Raw genomic sequence first — 19742 nt, 5'->3', positions numbered from 1 at the left:
CCTGCCCCCCCAGGAAAATGGGCTCTCAGTGCCCAGATCCAACTTTTCAAGGGAACCCCCAAATCTGGAGTTGTATATGAACTTACTATCGTCTAGAAAGTCCTGTCTGCCATGTGAGGTTGCCACGCCCTGCACACTGCCACCCAGCCACCTCTGGGTGGGTACTTGGTCCCCATTGTCATATCTTCCTCCTGAGACCTGGTGCTTGGGTCCCTTCAGGTACAGGGCATTGAAATCCAACCAAGCTGGCACAGGCCTAAAGCAGGAAGCTCTTGGCTCAAGCGCTGGGAAGGCTGGGGGGCAGCTCACAGGACTGAGGGGAGAGCTGCGGGCTCCTGAGTCTCTGGGGCCACCAGACAGCTCCCTCTCCTGCCTGTCTCTGTGTGTTGGCCTTACTCCCCTCTGCAGCCAGGCTCCCTCCATACAAGGGGGAAATGGCTGCCAGTGGCCCAACATCTCTGCCTGCATCTTCACAGCTTCCAATCCCAGAGGAAGAAAGGAGGGGTCCTCCACTGCCAGGTGGGAAAAACCATGGGAAGGATCCTGATTGGCTTAGCCCAGGTCCCACGGCCACTATGGACCAATCACCGTGCCTAAGATCTCCACTAGGATTTGCCAGCCTGGTCAGGTGTTTTCTAGGAGGAGGGTGGGGCCCCCTGATTGACAGATCCAGCAGGACCTCTCCAAGGTGTTGGAGAGGAGGTCACCTAGAGAAGACTGCTATGCCGGTGACGTGTGCCGAGTAGTCAAAATAATGGGCACCAAAGAAATGACAAAGTTCCATGAGGTGAGGTCATCCCTCCAGATAACCCAGTTCCCAACGGTAAGGCGCTTCTCAAGGCCAACCAGTAAGAGTGGGGCTGAGGGTGGAGGCCAAGTCAGTTCCAAAGTCCACCCTTTCCCCTTTACTTTGGGACCTCACCAAGGCCGCCTGCTACCACTCCACAGTCTCCCTGACAGGTCCCAACAGAGTCTGTTTCAATAGCCCCACCAATGGGGAGCTCCCTGCCTGCCAAGGCCACAGGTGTCACTGCTTGTTAGGAAGGTCTTTCTCAGTTTCTCATGTCTGACCTGCTGGTCTTGACCCTACGCTCTAAGGCTATACAGAACAAAGCAAATCCACTTCCCCCTCCTGCCTACAGTGCCTTGAATTACACAGGACTGCCCCATCATCGCCCTGACCTTTTGAGGACTTCTCTCCAAGACATGATTTTGTCTCTCCCTCGGTTACCCCTTGGATCTGCCAGCCCTGACCACCCCGGTTATACTTTCTTTGCTTCACTTGACTAGAACCAGTTTCTGTTATTTGTGGCCAAAGTCCCTGACTGATGTCCATGCTCAAGGCAGGGCCTGGCAGGGTGAAGCTCACAGCTCTGTAAAGCCTGCTTGCAGCTTCTCCCGTGCTGAGGCTCCCCGTCCCTGTTCTGCTTCTGACATCACTTTCCCAGGCTTGAAAGCTCTGAATCATGTTTGCCTCATTCCCATCCCTCACCCCCTACATGCAACATGCAGTGGCTCCTCCCTTCAAATGTCTCCCACATCCATCTCTCTGACTCCATCCCCACTGCCTGATCCCTGAGAAGGGAGGCCTCGTCATTTCTTGCCTGGATGACCGCTGCAGCCTCCTGGCTGGTCTCCTTGCCTCCAGCCTCTCTCTGCTCTCATCCATCCTCCATGTGCTGCCAGATTAATCTTCCTTAAACACTGCTCACTGCCTGTCACTCCCCAGCTCAACGATGTAGCCAGCCCTGTCGCTCACTGGTCCCCCACAGGCACCGTCTGCTTCAGCCAGGCTGTGCCTCCTGGCTCCCCTGTACACACGCTGTCGCCAGGGAATGCCTGTGTGCTCCCTCCCCTCCCTTCACTGTCTGGCCAGCGCTACCACACGCTAAGGTCTCAGGCAGAGTCCCTCTCCTCCTCCGGCCTTGGGACACCCACAGTTGGGAACAGAGGAAGTGATGTGGCCAGGGCCAGCTCTGAAGCCACAATCTAGTCTGTAGGTCAGCAGATGGGCTGTCCTTGCCTGGCCTGTCTGGGCTCTTGAATGTTGCTGTGGCCCCCACCACCTCTCTGCTCTGCATGTCATGGGAACCCACCTTGGCTTCCAGGCTGTTCAGGAGTCGCACTTGGTGAAGTCCTCTGGATGAGGCATCTCTCACTACATCAACCTTCCTTCTCAGGCGCCCTCATGAGTGCCCATCACCCCCGAAGGAGCACCTTCCCAAGACTCTAGATCTGCAGGGTCCTGCCCTGATGCTCCCTGCCACTGTTGTCAACCAAGAACCTGCTCCCCCCCCACTTAAGGGGGTGTCACAGAGGGAGGCCAAGAGTGAGCATCCCCGTCGATGTCCACGCAGCATCTGCAGCAGCTCCCATTTATAGAGCATCCAGCCTGGGTCTGGCATTGGGCTAAGTGTTCCAAACATAATAACTCATTTCATCCTCACAACCTTACCAAGTAGAAGCCTTTCATTATCCAGATTTTCTAGATGAGAAAATCAAGGCACAGAGAGCTGAAATCACCTATCTAAGGTCACCTAACTTAGGATTCTGTTTCAGAGCCCTGACTCTTAACCGTCGAGTGCCTGACACCCCATCCCACAGTCCACTAAGGAGCTGAGGAGGTCAATGGGTCCAGCGGGGAGAGGCCTAAGGAGCCATTGTCACTCCCTTTTTGTGACCACTTCTTCAGAGGGCTGGGGTGACCAGGGAAAGCAGTGTGCCGAAGCCAGCTCATCCTGGCTTAGGAGAGCCTGTTGTTAAAATTTCTGGAATTTTGCAAGCTGGTCAACATCACATCGGTAGCTTGAAATAGGCCATCGTGGGAGTATTTACACCATAGAAATTGGCAGCTCTGTCCCGCACTTTCCCGGAGAGCCAACTGTTAAACATTCACCAGCATATCACTGCTGGGGAGGGGAGGCTGACCACCCTCTGAAGGGCATCCTAGCCTATGCGTGCCAGGCTTCAGGCAACTCACCTCAAAGACAAGCCCCCTCAGTGGAGCCAGGAGTCTTAAAAGCAAGGGGGTCTTGAGAAGATTGAGTGGGTCTCAAAGATGGGCCTCTGGCTGTGTGATCCCAAAAGATCTGAAGGAAAGCACTCTCAGAAAGTGTCAGGGCAGTATATTCTAACCAAACATGCCCAACATGGAAAGTTGGCCACCAACCAAAAACAGTGCCACTGATGGGAGGCACGGAATGGAGAACCAAGCTGGGAAGCCTAAGCTCAGGCCCAGCAGAGGCTTGTGGGAAACGCCAAAGCAACCTGGGGCAGGAGGGGCTTGGAGGAGGAGGCCCAAGAAAGGGCGGGCCTTCTGACTGGTTGGGAGGTGCTGGAAGGCCGGCCTCTCCACTCTACCATTTTACACCTGAGGACACTGACGTGGAGAGGTAGGATAAACACTAGTAAGAAAGCACCGAAGGCAAGAGGCGAGATCAGGACAGGCTGAGTGGTTGCTGTGAATGAGCTCAGGTCTCTAGGTCCTAATAAACCACACCCCAGGTCCAGGCACAGGCCTGAAGCAGTCATGGGGCAGGAGATGAGCCGACTGTGATTCAAGAAACAAAAAAGTTTTATTCAGTGGATGCGTCAGTTATGTTCTTTGAGTGCAAGCAACAGAAGTCGATTCTCACAGATTTAAGCAAAAAGGGGGAAGTTCTAGTGAGAAAGTAGGTTGCTGAGAGAAGGGGAAAGAGGCTTAAAAAGCAGGCTCTGAAGCAGGAAAGGAACCAGGATAGGGAATTTACCAACCTGCCTTACTTGGGCCCTGCTTTCAAGATGAAGGGCCCTGCTGAACACTGACCATGCCTGTATCAGAAGAGAGGTCAGAGGGTCCCGGTGGGGCTAGGAATGGAAGTTGGACAGATACAAACCCAACAATTGTCCACTGCAACGGCCACATCCCGGTGAACCTGATGCAGACCCCAGGCATGATTCCGGGAGCGCATCTGAGCCAGCTTCAGATGCCCAAGGCTAGCAGGGACCCTGGGGGACAAGCTGGGACCCCCAAAGACCTGTCACACCAGGCCAGCTTCCCTTATCACAGAGTTACTGCCCTGATAGGTTAGGCCCGGACTGGAGACAGTGTGCCTGGACTTCAGCCAGGTACCTGATAAAATATCTCAAGATCTGCAAATGTAGATGCACAAACTGGGTGATAACACATTAAAGGGAACACAAAATCTTTGGAATGGCCAGCATTGTTTTCTAACACAGCCGATTAAATGACTAATGTTGGTCCACACTTGGGTCTTTACCTTTGAGCCTCAGGCTGTGCCCTTTGAGCTGGTCAGGATTTTTATTAGATACTTGGATAAAATGCACTGACAGCATACTGGTTAAATATGAGGACCCTGTGCCCATCCCTTCTCCCTGGACAAGAAGCTGTGAGTGGTGGCAAACAGCCTTGCTAAGAGGACAGTGACATAGGTGGCTTGGGCCCAAGCTAACCTGCACGACCATAACCACTGGCTGTGGGGAACTGGCTCATTCTGACAGCGTTTGAGCTGGAACAATGAGGAGAGACCAGGACATTTGTTGGATGGCTAAGGGAAGAGAGAGTCTCTATTTTTTTTCCTGGATTGGGCCTGCAAGGATGTAGCTCTGGTAATTCCTGGCAGCTACCTTGGGACTGTGAGAGGAAAGGTTTTTGGAGAGTGGCAGCAACACTTCCCTTCCCTGCCAGCTCAGAGATGAGGGGTGAATCCTGGTCACATGTTTTCCCTGGATCCAACCACGCCTGAAGCCAGAGCTACCCCTGGCCTTTCAGTTACACATGGCAAAAAATCCTTCCCACTCTCTTTCTTTGCTTAAGCCATTTGGGCTGGGTTTTTCAATATTTGCAACAGACACACTTAGTATCCTATGACAGTCCATGCCAGAGTATTATGTCACAGTGGAATGCCCTCCTGGGACTGATATCCAGAGAAGCTAACAAAGACGTCGGGGATAGAGAAGGGGACTTGGAACCTGCTACATGAGGAACAGCTGTGTGGCCAGGAGGTGCCTGACCTGGGAAAGGGCAGACGGGGCCTTGTATTAAGTAACTGAAAAGGGAGAATCCAGCCACTGTGGCCCCAGAAGAAGTCAAGAACTATCTGGGGGAGGTTCCCACAAGATTCCATCTCATGTAAGAAAGTTGTTTTGAACAGTCCCAGTCATCCTGTATGTGTGGCCCTGGCTAAGTCGGAAAGCTGACCCCCAAGGATTTTTATAATTAAAATCCTGTGGCCTGGACATCCCAGCCCAGGTTTAGAAAGAGCCTGTACCCTGGTGGCAGGGTGGTATGAAGAGGCAGGGTGTAGGGGGGAAATGGGCTCTGGGAGACCGGGGGCTTCCCAGGTGGAGCAAGTGGTAAAGAACCTGCCTGCCAATGCAGGAGACCTAAGAGACGCAGGTTCGATCCTTGGGCTGGGAAGATCCCCTGAAGGAGGGCATGGCTATCCACTTCAGTTTTCTTGGCCTAGAGAATATCATGGACAGAGGAGCCTGGCTGGCTACAGTTTATAGGATCACAAAACGTCAGACACGACTGAAGAGACTTAGCACACACACGGACTTCGGATTAGCCCAAGATCATGCAGAGAAGCAAGGTCCCGTGACTCTCCAGTGGGCTTTTAAGTCCATGGGACCCCAGACAAGGCCCTGACAGTAAACGGACATAAGGGACTCTGTTCCGGTCCCTGCTGGTGCGGGTGGGGGAGGTGAGGCCGAGCAATAACAAAGTCGCAGCTCTGCCATTTCTCTGAGGCTCAATGTTCTCATCTAACAAATGGGACTAACCTCACCTACCTCCTGGGTGGTCCTGCGGTTCTGATCACATGATGCCGGTAGAGTCCAGCACTGGACACGTTTCCTACCATCACCAAGGTAACTATGACCACAGATGTGACAGTTTCAGGCACCGAAGCCTCCTCCTATTCCCGCCCCAGTCTTCAAATCCTCTTAGCAGAAGAGGAGACATCCAAACCCCATCCTGAAACCCCAGGCCTGCCTAGGATGGCAACGCGGGACCTCGGGAAGCCGTACCCTCCCTCGTCTGGAAAAGGAGCCGGACCCCAGCGGCGCACGCCTACGGGAGGTGCTCCAGCACTCTCCTCCTCTCCGCAGCGAGGTCAGCCGGGGCGGGGCGGGGCGGGGGGGGGGGGCGGCTCTGGAAGCGCTACCCCCACCAGACCGCCAGAGGGGCCCACCGCCCGGCCACTTCTCTGGGGACCCAGGGGTAGGCGGCGGGGGTGAGAGCTACAGCCGGGCGAGCGCGGGAACCAAGGAGCCGCAGAGGCCGCCTTGCCCGGAGGCTGGACGCCTGCTCCCCGGGCGGCAGCCGAGCGCTCAGCCAGGAACTTGTTAACAGGCCCGGAACAAAGAGCCGCTAATCCGGCGGGCGGCCGCAGGCGGGCTGGCGGGCGGAGGGATCCCGCCCCTTCCCCGCGCGGCCGCCGAGTTTACCGCGCACTCATTACCCCGCGCCGGGCGGGGACGGGGGGCGGGGGCCGGGGTCCAGGCCGCGGAGCTGGACGCTCGGTGCCCCTTCTCCCAGGATGGCCCCGGGGCGCGCCCCTCCCCAGGGCCCGGGCGGGCGGGCGCCGCGGCTAATTGCTAATCCCTGGGCTCGCGTTCCTATTGGCTCGGGCACCTGCCGCCCCAGGCCGCTCACGTGCCCAGCAGCTCGCCCGCCCAGCGGGAGGCTTGCCGCTAGCCCCGGACCCCCGCCCGCCAAGCTATCCGGGACAACGTGGTGGGGGTTGTTTGGGAAGAGGAGAAGGCTCCGGTCACGCTGGGACGATAAGGAATCATTCCTACCTGCTAGTGCCCGTCATCCCCCTTTTTTATTTTGGTGGGGGAGGGGGAGAGAGGGGCTGGAAAGATGTGGATATGGGAAAAACCAACAGCCCCTCAACTCCATCTGGTCTGTGCTCCAGTAAGGAAGGGGTAGGGTCTAAATCGGGGTGTATCTCCCTGCAGGCGCTGGGCTAGACCTGCTGGGGTGGGGCACGGGGACCCGCACCTGCCACCCTGGCTGGGGAGGTCTACGGTAGGGGTGGGTTACAGGGGTCAGCGCTCCCTCTCCAAGGATCAGTCTAGACTGACTGCCCCTCCCCAAACCTCAGCCACGCATTCGCCTGGAGCTCAAGGTGACCCCGAGCCTTCCAGAGGGACACGGCTCTGACATCCTGGCGTGGGGAGGCGCCTGGATCTGGGGGACTCATCCATCAGAACATGGGGCCCTGGTGCTCTCACTGTGGACAGGCAGGGAGTTGAGTCCCCTCCCCCCTCTAAGTGGGACCTCAGATATGCCCTTTGTGGCCTACTCTGGGGAGTAGCTGCGACTTAGGCCTCTCCTGATGGCCATGAATCTCCCTGTCTCCTCCATCTCAAACAGGGCTGGGATGGCCCAGCCAATGACCACTCTCCCTCTGGAGACAGGGAGGGGCAGGGGACTTCTGATCACCGCCCTACCCCTGTCATCCCTCAAAGGGGGCAGAGAAAAGACACCAGGCCAGCCCCCATCCTCAGGCCTCTGCCCTCTTTCCTGGACCCCTAGCTGCACCCTCTCCCACAAAGAGGGAGGACTCCCCCACTCTCTGTGGGAGAGGAGAGGAAGGAACAGTGCCCTTTGTCATATCCGTCACCTCGATTGCTCACATTTATTGAGCACCTTCTGTATGCCAGTTTGGACATGCATCAGTCTGCCTAACCCACACAAGGACCCTGTGAATTAGGTCCTTTTATAATATTTTGGCTGATTCCTAGGTGGCGCTAGTGGTGAAGGACCCTCCTGCCAATGCAGGAGACATAAGAGATGCGGGTTCTATCCCTGGGTCGGGAAGATCCCCCGGAGGAGGAAATGGCAGACCACTCAGCCTGGAGAATCTCATGGACAGAGGAGCCTGGCAGGCTACAGTCCTCGAGGTCACACAGAGTTGGACACGACTGAAGCAACTTAGCACGCATGCACACATGATATTTTAGAGACATGAAATGAAGGAATACAGGGAGCAGCTACATCCATGGCCAGGACTAGGGTGAGGCAGAGGGTGTCGAGAGCACAGATGTAAGGAAGCTTTTGCTCCCAGGGGCAGACCCTGCACTTGCACGACTTAAATCTTGCACCCTAGGCCCCTCCCTTGCCTCACCCTCGTTGGAGTCCTGGTCCAAACCCAGACCCCAGAGCCTGCCAACTCAACCACCCTACCACCTCCTACACATGCCTGGGGTTCTAGCTCCTAGGGGGCCAAAGGCTGTCTGCGGCATCTTCTATCAGTCCCCGGGAAGTGGGTAGGCCTCAGGCACTGGCATGCTGACCTTCTGGGCATCCTGCGAAGGCCTGTTTTTGCCACTGGGGGGTGTTCAACCAGCTAAACAGGACCTGGCTTCCTTGCCAGGGTGCTGGAACTCCCAGCTCCCACCTCTGTGTCAGTCACCTTCGGCCCTGCTGCAGCAGCCGCCTGGCTCCAAGGCAACACAGGCAGCTGCTGCCAGCGTGGGTGGTGGCTTTGGCAGGTGCTGGGCAGGTGTGAACAGTTCCTGGGGGAACCTGCTGCTGAGGGCACAGTCTATCTCAGGCTCACTAGGCAGCCTGTCTGGGCATAGCCCCCAGTAGTGATCCCGCCCAGCCCGTTAGCACACAGAGGAAGACAGCCCAGAGAGGTTAAGTGGTTTGTTCAAGGTCACACAGCACCAATGGCAGAGTCTGAACCAGAACTGAATTGCATCTAGGATGCCCACCCCTGCTTTGCTGCCATGTTCTGTTGGTCACCACAGATCCAGGACAAACTGGGCCCAAATCATCATCTTCACAGAACCTCCAAAGTTCTTTGCACACTGTGGGGACTGGTGTTTGAATCAAGTGTCTGAACCAGGCGCCCTGTGAGGGGTGGTGTGAGCATAGATGAGGCGGGGTGGGTAGGAGGCTTCTTCCAACTAGAAGCAATGATTTCTCCCAGGGGCAGCAGGAGGCGAAACAGCTTATACAGACATGGTCTTCTCTCTTATATACGAGGTTGGGCCTGACACAGCTTAAGACCCCACCCTGTCCTAACTCACTTCCCTTCAAAAGGCAGGGCAAATGGAGGAAGGAGGCACACGGGTAGCTGCTCCATGTTGGGGTCCACCTGGGCCCTCAGTGTTGCCCATCAATTCGTTATTCTAACCCCAGGGAGCAGAGGTGACCCCATTCTCCAAAGGTGGGAACAGGCTGGGGAGCAAAATGTTCTCATCTAAGGTCAGGTGGCTTAGACTGAAACTTGCCTGCCTTGTCTGCCTCCAAAGCCCTGCCCTTTTCACTCCACCTTACGGGCTCCCCAGAGGCAGGAAAGGAAGTAAAATAAAGTCGTTCAGCTGTGTGCCACTCTTTGCGAACCTATGGACTGTAGCATGTCAGGCTCCTCCATCCATGGGATTTTTCCAGGCAAGAATACTGAGTGGGTTGCCATTTCCTTCTCCAGGGGATCTTCCCGACCCAGGGATGGAACTCGGGTCTCCCACATTGCAGGCAGACTCTTTACCATCTGAGCCACAGGAGGACCCTTCAGTGCCACTCTCACGGGAGCAGACAGGGGAGTGGAGAGCTGGGTCAGCAGAATTGACTGCAGGAAGCTGGGCGCCCATCTGGGTGGTGAGGAGGGTTGGGGCCTGGGGCTGGGCTCTGCTGGGTCTGGGAACTGGGAGCCCTGCTTGGTGCTCACAGAGCCTCCAGTCTTGGTGTCAACACCAGACCTGAGCATCAGGCTGGGGCCTGAGGAAGAGGCCACTCGGACAGATGGTCAGGGTCAGGATGGGTGGCACCACCAGAGGGGGGTGCCCCTCAACCCCACCTTCCAGGGGCTAGAGTCTGCAGGTCCGGGGCCCAGAATTACATTATTTGCATGAGAAGACACCCACCTGGGAACATCTATGCCTGGGAGGGCTGGGGTGGGCAAGGTTCCTGTTCCACAGACATGGGTGCACCTGTGTGAGGGACCCACAACACACAGCCTCCGGTGAGCTGGTTTGCCATCTGTGTGGGGGCATCAGCTAGCTGGTGCTGGCTCCAAGGCAGTCTGTGTTTAGGCACAGGGACTGGGGCGGGGGGGGGGGGCGGGACAAAGAGAGCTGCGAGGGGACAGAGCAAACTTTTCCCCACTCCCCAGCCACAGCTCCCACCCCGCCGCCCCCCTGCCTAGCCAGAGAACTCAAACTCAAGCAGAGGAAATAAAGAGAGAAATAAGCATTTGACTGGCCATGACTCGGAGCATGTTGGGGGCTGAGAACAGGGTCATGGTGCCATCGACAATGGCAATACTTGTGGGAAGCCCTGGCATGAGTGAGGAGGTGCCCTCCCCCCCCCCCCACCCCAGATGCCTCTGGCAGCTGCTCCAGGCCACTCCAGGGCTGAAGAATCAGTACCTCTGTCCTGGAGCCCACTTGGAGCTTACCAGTGGGCCGTGGCCCCGACACGGGTCTTACGAGGAGTGAGGGAGGCCTCTTGGAGGGGGCTGGATTGGAGCTGGGGGCTGAGATGAGCACAGTGGGGACTAGTAGCAGCAGCGAGGGCTTGGCCTGGTCCTGACCGGAGTTTGAGGATGTTGGGGTATAGGATGGGGATCGGGGCTGGCTGGCTGGGGGAGGGGGCACCACGTTTTGCAAGGTAGGGGAAGTACAGTGGGTGGAAGCCAGAGCTTGTCTGGGAGCGCGGATGGCCAGCCCGCCAGCGGTCACAGTCAGGGAGGACACCTAACCTGCCAACATGTCCGCCCAGGGATGTGTGTGCTGCAGGCGTTCCCTAAGGGCTCCTGGGCTCGGGGTTCAGACTTTACCTGCTGCCACTGGGGTGCCACAGAAGGCGTTCTCGTGCATTCCAGCCTGGGCACCAGCGGCATCAGTCTAGGTGGAGGATGCAGAGGAGGGAAGGAGTGAGGGGTGGCCATGGCACCGGCCCAGGTGAGAAAGGTGAGGGGGAAAGGGCTGGGGTGGGGAGGACAAAGGAGGAGAGGGACACGAGCAAAGTCACAAGGAGGGCTGAGCTGGAGGACCGGGTGACGGATTAGACATGAAGTGTGAAGGAGAAGGTTAGAGCCAAGAGAGACTCGAAGGTTTCCTGCCCCAGGCTGGGGGAAAGGGGGAGGGGGCCCGGGAGGACGGACTGCAGGAGAAGGCTGGCCTGGAAAGAGCAGGTCTGGGCATGTGCATGAAATAATGTGTGTATGTGTGTGCATGGGGTGTGTGTGCGTGCATGTGTGCATGTGTGTGCATGCATGCATGTGCGTGTGTGTGTGTGTGTGTACACTTGTTCTCAGGAGGCAGCCAAGCCCAGCACTAGGGCCTTCCCCTGGAGAAGTTCGTCATCCCTGGCTCAGGGCAGTTTCTGCCTCTGAGACTTCATGGCTTCAGTCTGCAGGTCTGGGGCCCAGAGCAGCACAAGGCAAGAGAAAGGGTTGTTAAGGACAGGGGAGTCCTGGCCCCTGTGCGTGCTTGCTGTCACTTCAGCCATGTCCAACTCTTTGTGATCCCATGGACTGTAGCCCACCAGGCTCCTCTGTCCATGGGGATTCTCCAGGCAAGAATACTGGAGCGGGTTGCCATGCCCTTCTCCAGGGGATCTCCCCATGCAGGAATCAAACCTGTGTCTCTTATATCTCCTGCACTGACAGGTGAGTTCTTTACCACTAGCGCCACCTGGGAAGTCCCCTGGCCCCTGGCTGAGGCCAAAGTTGGCTGCTCCTAGGAACCAGGTCCATCAGTGCCTCTAGGTAGAGGGTCTGGAACCTGCATCAGGGCCAGTCCCCAGGCTCCTAAAGGAAGTTCCTCCCAGCACAGGGCAGGAGAAGCAGGAGGGCCAGAGGACCAGCCCTCTCCTGTGGGTGCCTGGGGGGCCACCAAAGAGCAGACGCCCCTCCCAAGGCACGGTGACTGAGAGCAGGGTATCTCTTAGCCCTGAAGAATGAAGACCCCCTCCCAGCAACCAACGACTCCAGCTGATGGGGGGTGGAAAGTGGGTCCGGATCAACCCTATAGGTGGGAGAGGGGCTGAGGAAGCGACCACGGCTCAGGGATGCCCCCCAGTCCCCCCTTTCAGGAGGTCCAGTTCCCCGTGGGCCCCTCCACTCAGGAGTGCAGAGATCTGAGACCAGGAGGCCGGCAGGTGTGTGCAGCCCACAGGGGCGGGGAGGCAGGTGCCAGCTGAGTGAGTGGATATGAATGGGAAAAGCCTGTGAGACAGGTGGTCTCTGCGTGTGGGGGCACAGAGAGGGCCCCCTGGGTGAGTGTGCCAAGGGACAGGCTTTAGACAGAGGGTGGACACCTGGCCTGGGGAGCAGGAGGCTCCGGTCCTGCTGGCCCCTGGCGCCCCCTGCAGCCTGACTGGCTGTCCCTCCCTCAGACCCATTTTTCACTGGCTGCTGTTGCCAAGGAGCTGAATGGGCGATGCGGGAGGAGCCAGGGTCAGCGCAGGGCCAGCCTGCTGGGCACATGTGCCTGGAACCTGCGGGGGCCAGCAGTAAAGGGGCCCCAGATGACAAGAAGGACCCCATGCCCTTCAGCAGCCCCTCACGCAGGCCTGAGGGTTGATGCCGGAGGCAGGCTCTGCTCCAGGGCAGCCCTGCGGCACTGATGCCCACCCGCCAGCGCCCTGGGCAACCTTGCACGAGGCCCCAACAGGTGCCCCACGGCCCTGGGATGCGGTTCCTGGACTCTATGTCCTCCTGAGGGATCCACGCAGCACCCCCCGGGGCTGCGTCACCCGGACTCACCAGTACCCATCACCCTCTCGTCTACACATGCTCACCTGTGCCACTGCTCACAACCGTCACACACGTGCAGCGGGCCTGCCACCACGCACGCTCATCTGGCCACACGCATACCTGGGCTGCACACATCGCCAGCCCCCGTCATCGCCAGGGCACACATGCCAACCCAGAGCCCTCACACGTGCTCACGTGGGCGACATGCAGATATGACCACACAACCTTCCCGCATGCATCTGACTCAGTAAACAAGCCCTGGGCCCCTACCGAGTATCTAGCAACACCTCCCCTGTGCGCGGAGCATGAACACCCCCCAGCTCACCATGGTCAGTGGTTCAACCCATGCCCCCTGAGCGATGCACACATACTCCTAACACGCACGTGTGTGCAACAGGAACACACAGCCAGTGGCAGTGCAACCTCCCAGATAAGGAGGGGAGGTCAGGGGGCAGAGGGGTTTGTTAAAGTGAGGATTCGGTGGGTGGATGCTGGGGTGATGGAAGGTGGATGGGGTGAGGGAGGGGGGCAGGGTGGGGAGGGCGGCTAGCCAGTGGATGCAGGATGCACTACACAGAGACCCTTGAAGGAAACGGACATCGGCCTCAATCATCAGGCTGGTTTCTGAGCTTTCACTCATTCCTCTCCAGTCTGGCTTCCTTTCTCAGGAACCCCAGTGCTGCCTTCTGACACCCCTGGGATTAACAATGGCCTGGCCAGGCTCAGCGGCAGCCCCCAGGGTCTCAGGGCTGCAAGAATCAAGAATTGCTAGGGCAAGCTCCATGCCCCCCTGATCACACAAATGACCCCCTCCTGTCCACATAGATGCTCATCTCTGCTAAGTGCAGGGGGGCGGGCAGCCATCAGGAGGCCCCAACAACTCAGCCTAGGTGGAAGGAAGCTCTGGGAGAGCAGACAAAGGATGCAGGGGAACTCCTCCCACCCCCAGGAGTGGGCTGAGGGCTGAGTTATGGGGCAGGTGAGGGTGGGCAAAGGGACACGAGGGGAGGGAGAAGGGTTGTGGAGAGAAACGGAGTGGGGAGAGCGGTAGAGCTTCCACTCACACAACTCTGGTCCCTATGCACCAGGAAGGCCAGGAGCCACAGCCCGGGGCCCCGGACCCTGGTGCTTAGACTGTGCGGGACTGCAAGGGCTCGGGGGCTGGTGTATGCGCCTCCACGCCTGAGTGTGCGCGTGTGCGAGAGTGTGTGGCGGGGACAGAGGAGGACACTGTGTTCCGGACGTGGGCAGCGGCCAGGTGCCAAGCTGGGAATTGTGAGTAGCTGTTTGGGGCAGATGCTGCCGGGAAACCGTGTCTTAAACCCCGTCCTCAATTTCCTGGGCACTTGGGATGTGGTCAAAACCCTCTCACCTGCTAACCGGCCAAGTCAGATTCCCTGGGGCGTTGATCTAAACCCCCAACCCTTTGCTGGGGCCGGGCAACCAGCAAACTTCCCCCGCCTGGAGGCGTGGGGCGTCTACACTCGCCAGCCCCACGCGCTGACAGCTGCTCCTGGACTTGGCAGAACCCAGGCTTCCGGGGAAGCGCGCGGGGAAGCTACGCAGCGGCGACAGGCGGCCCCCGCGTCCCGCCTCGCAAAGTTTGGCCTCGGGGGGCTCCCAACCCGGTCCGGCAGCGCGGGTCAGGGACCCCTAGAGCCGCGAGCATTAGCGAGCACGGTTCCCCGCAAGCCTCCCCACAGCGCGCGCGTGACTCACCCGAACCGCGGAGCCAGGCGGCGAGGACTATGCCCAGGAGCGCTGGCCACAGGCCGGACCGGACGGCCATGGCCGCGGGCAGGCGGGCGGCCCGGGCGCGGGGCCCCGCGGACAGGAGGGCGCCTTTCAGCGCCTCAGCCCAGAGCCCCGGCCCCGGTCACCCCCAGGGCCCATGCCAGCGGACTGCGCTGCCTCCGGGCGGCCGGCTGCGGGGCGCAAGCGGCGCGTGCCTCCCCTGGGCACCGGGAGCGCAGCAATGCAGCCGGGGCGGAGCGCAGCGCCAGCCGCGCCGCGCACAGAGCCAGCCGCCGCGCGGAGCCCGCAGCCGGGGAGCGGGCCGGCGGGCGCCGCAAAACCCGGACTGGAGCGACGGAGCTGGGCGGCGTCAGGGCGGGGCGGGGGGGAGGAAGGAGGGGCCCAGCAGCCCCGCGCCGCGCGAACGGGCCACCCCCAGCTCTGGGGATCCCTCTCGGCGTTGCCCGAGGCTCCCCCAGGGAGGGGCTGGGGTGGTGGGCGGGAGGCCTCCCACCTCCCTGCGCGATCTCCAGGGACCGGCCAAAAGTCTGAAACCCGGAGTGGATCGATTCTCCGGATCCGGGTTCTCCCGGGCCCGCCAGCCAGCGCACAGGTGGCCCGGGAGGGGCCCAAGGCTGCAGCGATCCCGGCGCGGCGCCAGGCTGCAGACAGCGGCCAGGGACAGCGGTGTCCGGCGGCGGTTCCACGCAGCCCTCTACCCCCACCCCACCCTACTCCGCACCTCCCGGCCGCGCTCCGAGGCGTTCAGCGTGTTGCTGTACGCCACCCAGCCCGCGGCTCGGATAGGGGACTGCGGGAAGCTCTCGGGCCCTGGCCCGCGCGCAGAGGTACGCGGGTAGGACAGACTAGGGGCCACCCGCAGTCCCAGCCACGGAACCAGGTGGGCCTCAGAGTGATCCTCGGTTTCTGTAACCCCAGGACACCGTTTCCCTAAAGAAAACAACGCTAGGACGCAGCGCAATCAACAAGACGCGCAGTGTTTGCGCCCGGAGCGCACACCTCGCCGGAGACGTGGGCGTGAAGGAACCAGCTGGGTTTTGGGAGCTAGAGAGATCTGGGGTAGAGTCTAGGGGCCTCCGTCTTCTAGCTCTGTGACCTTGGGCAAGTCACGGTGTCTCCCGGAGCCTCCAGCAACGACCGCTGCTGGAGCCTCCTGTTCCCCACCCCCATTCCCTAATCGGGTTTAAATAAACAGAGGGTTGCCTTGAAGGAGAAAGGAAATGACAGATGCGCGCTATGTGCACAAGGAGAGTGGTTAGAAAAAGAAATCCTACTCTGTGTCGGGAGGAGAAAGAGGAGGGTAAGGGCAGGGTCACAAACTAAAATGCCTATAGTGGATGGGCATTCTAAAAGGCCAGTCGATGATATATAATAAATTGATGCTACACGCTGGGCGACAGAAGAATGGTCTTCGCTTCCACAAAGAGATACGAGCTCTCCTATATTTCTTGAAACACGAGGCCCTCTCTCGGTCTGTCTTTTGTTTCCCACTTTTGAGAGAGAAGGGTTGTGAGAAATGTTTTGCTTTCCTCTTAACTCTCCTGTGAAAAACACCAGACAGTGTCCAGTTAGGTATCTATAGGTGCTGGGCTTCAGGGCCAAGGAGGCCAGGGCAGCGCTGGGGACTGGGCACAAGGTCCCATCTCCAGGCGCAGCTGGTTCTTTTCCAGGTGCCAGGCTGACAGGGTGGGGCCCAATGGGGCCACATCTGCCAAAGTTTCAGTAGAAGCCATTGTATATGAAGTTGTTTTTATTTAAAATTTTTAACTAAAAACAGCAACAAAAAAATTACTTTCATGTGAGCCCAGATGCAAATGTCCACAAATGTCCACCAGCTCTGGGTTTTGAACTCTGCTTTGGAGTTTGCTTGTGCGTAGACTGTGTCAGGGGGCCCTGATCTACCCAACAGGACTGTGTGTATGTGAGTTGTGGGGGAGCAGTGTGCCCAGGCTGCTCCCTCTGACACTATACCTCATCCCACTTTCAGGAAAGAAATGGGTGAGAGAGGTGAAACAATAGCAGAATCTTCCTTTTCAGCCTCCATTGTGGGAAGAAGATTAGGGACTAGGATTTGGGTACTGGAGGGAAGTAGTTGAGGATGAAAGACTGGGATTGGGGCTAGGGTATAAGATGATGTCCTAATGGCGTGTGCTAGACTCTGCTATTTCTATTACATTTGGTTTGATCCTCACAAGAAATCCTATGAAATAAACATTATTATCCCTATTTTATAGATGAGGTCATTGAGGCTTGGGGGAGGAAAGAACCTTATGTCCAGGGCCAATCTTATTCAGTGATTGAGAGGTTAGCTGAGATGACTCTGTGCAAGGTTTGATTTCAATGTCCATGCTCCTTAAATTTCGTCCTGCAGTTTTTGCTCTGGGATGAGAACTTGGGAATGAAGTCTGGGGTACAGGAAAAGAAAGGGTCTCTTTCTCTATTCCGTTTAGTTGCTCTGGTCATTTCTCTGGCCCCCTCTCTTCAGCTGGAATAAGATGGTGTGTGTAGCAGTCATGATAGACTAGGTTGTGTTGTAGTAACAGCCCCCAAGTCTCTGTGGCTTAAGTCAACAGAGATTTATTCTCATGGGTCCACTGCTCCAGACCTTCTTCACTCAAGGACTCGGGCTGACAAAGCAGCCACTCTCCCATGAGGGAGAGGAAACGGGAGCTCTGGAGGTACACCCTCCCCCCAGTCAATGGCTCAGCCTGGAAAGGATGTCACTTCCACTCACAATTCAGTGGCCAGAACTATGGCCCCACTCAAGAGGATGGGAAAGTGCATACCTACCACATGCCTGGAAGGCAGTTACTGAAACACATGCACAGCAGCAGTGGCGATGGCCACAGCCTCCAGGCCCAGCAAGACCCTCCCCTTGGCTACTCTGCGACTCTGTGTGGGCCCTGGCCATGGTGGCCTCCCTTCTGTTTCTCCAGCATCCAGGCTCATAGCACCTCCATCCGTTCCTGTTTGCTTTCCTGTCCCCCAATATTCACAGGCATGGTTCCTTTTAGTCACTCGGGTTAGCTGTCCTCTTCCAAGTGGTACTCAGGGCCATGTCAGGTAAAGGAGTAGGAATTCCCTTGTGTAGATGGGCGAGTAGACGTCTCACCTGAATTCTGTGTAGGAATCCAGGTTGGAGGGCTGCCAGAAAGGGCTCACCTCAGACCCAAAGCTTGATGGCCAGATAAGAGGGCACCTGTCACCTCCAACTTCATATACTCTTGAGCATCAGTCTCCAAGGGAAGGAGGAGCTAGATCTTCCCTGGGGGGACCCTCCTGCAAGTGTCTGTAGCCCCTTGCAATACCCCACTGACAGGGCAACTACTCTGCTGGACAGATATGTCTCTTCTCAAGGGAGCAGGAATCTGTCCCTCATTGGGTTCATCTTCTGGGGCCACGTCAAGCATGTCTGCCATGTCTTTTCTTCAGAAGGCTTACTTCTTCGACTTTGGAACACCAAGTCTGGATCTACCCTGGATTCTCTCTCTCCAGTTCTGCTGTTATAGGCACCCTTAACACATTGCCCCCCACCCCCCGCCTGCTCGCCCCTTGCAGGAGTTCTCCAGTGGGAGCATTTCTCTGAAGCCATCTCCTGAAGTGAGCTGGCATATCTCCTGGCCACATGGCCTTGTGCATGCATGAGTAGGGTCCCGGTCAGCTTTGATCAGGGACATTGTACAGTTAATGCCCACTAGACTGAGGGACCTCAGGGTTCATGGTGAGGCCATTGCTGACTTGAAGATGTGCCAGAAGCTCCTGTGATGGGGATTAAAATGCAAATCTCCAGGCCCTGCTCCGTCCCCATTCTGATTCAGGGGAGGTGTCTAGGAATCCATGCTTTTACAAAGCTCCCACCATCCCCTACCGGTTATTTTTCTTTTTTTTCTTACTGGTGCCAGTGGTCTGAAAACCTCTCTTTGAGGAACACTGCCCTAGGTCTTTGCCATGGGTGCTGCCAGCAACAGGGTGTTACCCATCTACCCTGGGTTGCTGGTTTTCTGAATTTAAATTCAGAAACTTCAATTCATCCCAGTCCTATTCCACTGTATTACATCTAATCCCTCTCTCCCGCATGGAACTCTCTCAGGATATGGAGGATGTCGGGCAGGGGGCTTGCTATTTTCTTCAGCTTCCTGTCATTCCCAGATGAGTCTGGGAAGTTGTATATGCCGTCAATCAAGTTGTTACTAAACAGGTGGCTCAGAGCAGGACCAAGGACAGCTCAGTGGCTCGCTATATGCTATCTACAAGTTGCAGTGGGACAATAAGTCAGCTCTTTCATCCACTTGGGAAATTTCTGATCACTCCATCCTTTAGCTCACATATAACTGCCACATCCACAGAATAAATGGAAATACCCTGCATAGTCAAAGACTCACTAGCCCCCTGCTTTGCTCTGATCTACCAGGCCAATAACCCAATCAAACAGGAAATTAGTTTGGCAGGAAGGACTTGTTCTTGGTGGCCCCAGATTGGCTCTTGATGGTCCCTGCCATGATTCCAGCATTCATATCTGCCCACTGCTCAGCATTTAGTTTCTATCTTCTGGAAGCAGTATCTTCCTCTCTTTTCTTTGAGGGAGCACGCCTCCCCACTGTCAGTGCATGAGATTCATGTGGGGCTACCCCACCCCAGTTCCAGAGGATGGCACATATTTCAGGATGCACAGCATCCACTATTCCCTAAACCGTGTGATTCATTCAAGGATGAACATGTGACCCAAGTCAAGCCACTAAGGCTCGTTTCTAGGACTTTTGTTGGGACTAAGGAGAGAAAGAATTTCTTCTCTTGCTGGACTTGAAGAAGGAAAGAGGTGATCTTAGGGCTTCCATCCTGTGAGGAGCACATGCCGGAGACTAAAGCTTGGGCAAAGAAGAGCAGAGCCTGGAGAAGAGAGAAGGGCTGAATCCTGGCTCTTCATTCAAATCCCCTGGATCCAGCTGCTCCTGAAGCTACCAGATACACACTTGTTTTTCAGTTGTTGTTTTTTTTTTTGTTGTTGTTGCTAAAGCCCACTTGGGTTTCTATCATGTTTTATTTGAAAGAATGACACAGAATCATCCTTTATAAAAATCTGTTCTAGAGCCTCGCCTAGGATAGGGCAAGTATTTATTAGTGCCTAGTGTTTGCATGGCTTAGTGTTACCCACTGGGGGAAACTGCAGCCTGTGGGAGAAGACATAGCAGATAGGCTGTAGTGAGAGCTAGGCTATAAGACAGATGAATGTGTAGGGGTTAAGAGGGTAGAGAGAACTAGAAACAA

The 19742-nt window shown here is 57.0% G+C and overlaps 1 protein-coding gene across 3 annotated transcripts in view; it reads right to left on the bottom strand.

Annotated features, from left to right (window-relative positions):
• The window catches only part of UNC5A (unc-5 netrin receptor A), a 64645-nt gene extending 49916 nt beyond the window's left edge, over positions 1 to 14729 (bottom strand). For all 3 annotated transcript variants that reach the window (XM_043912347.1, XM_043912345.1, XM_043912346.1), the window contains exon 1: positions 14442 to 14729. Coding sequence is in view for 2 of the 3 variants with exons in the window: in XM_043912345.1 (XP_043768280.1) it covers positions 14442 to 14511 (70 nt within the window). In the remaining variant the exon portion in view is untranslated. The remainder of the gene's footprint in view (positions 1 to 14441) is intronic.
• Between the last annotated feature and the right edge of the window lie 5013 nt (positions 14730 to 19742).

Source organism: Cervus elaphus, chromosome 9 (genome assembly GCF_910594005.1).
Source record: "Cervus elaphus chromosome 9, mCerEla1.1, whole genome shotgun sequence".
In the NCBI taxonomy this organism is placed as follows: Eukaryota; Metazoa; Chordata; class Mammalia; order Artiodactyla; family Cervidae; genus Cervus; species Cervus elaphus.
The sequence above is the reverse complement of the archived record's forward strand: the minus strand, read 5'-3'. Positions and strand labels throughout refer to the sequence as shown.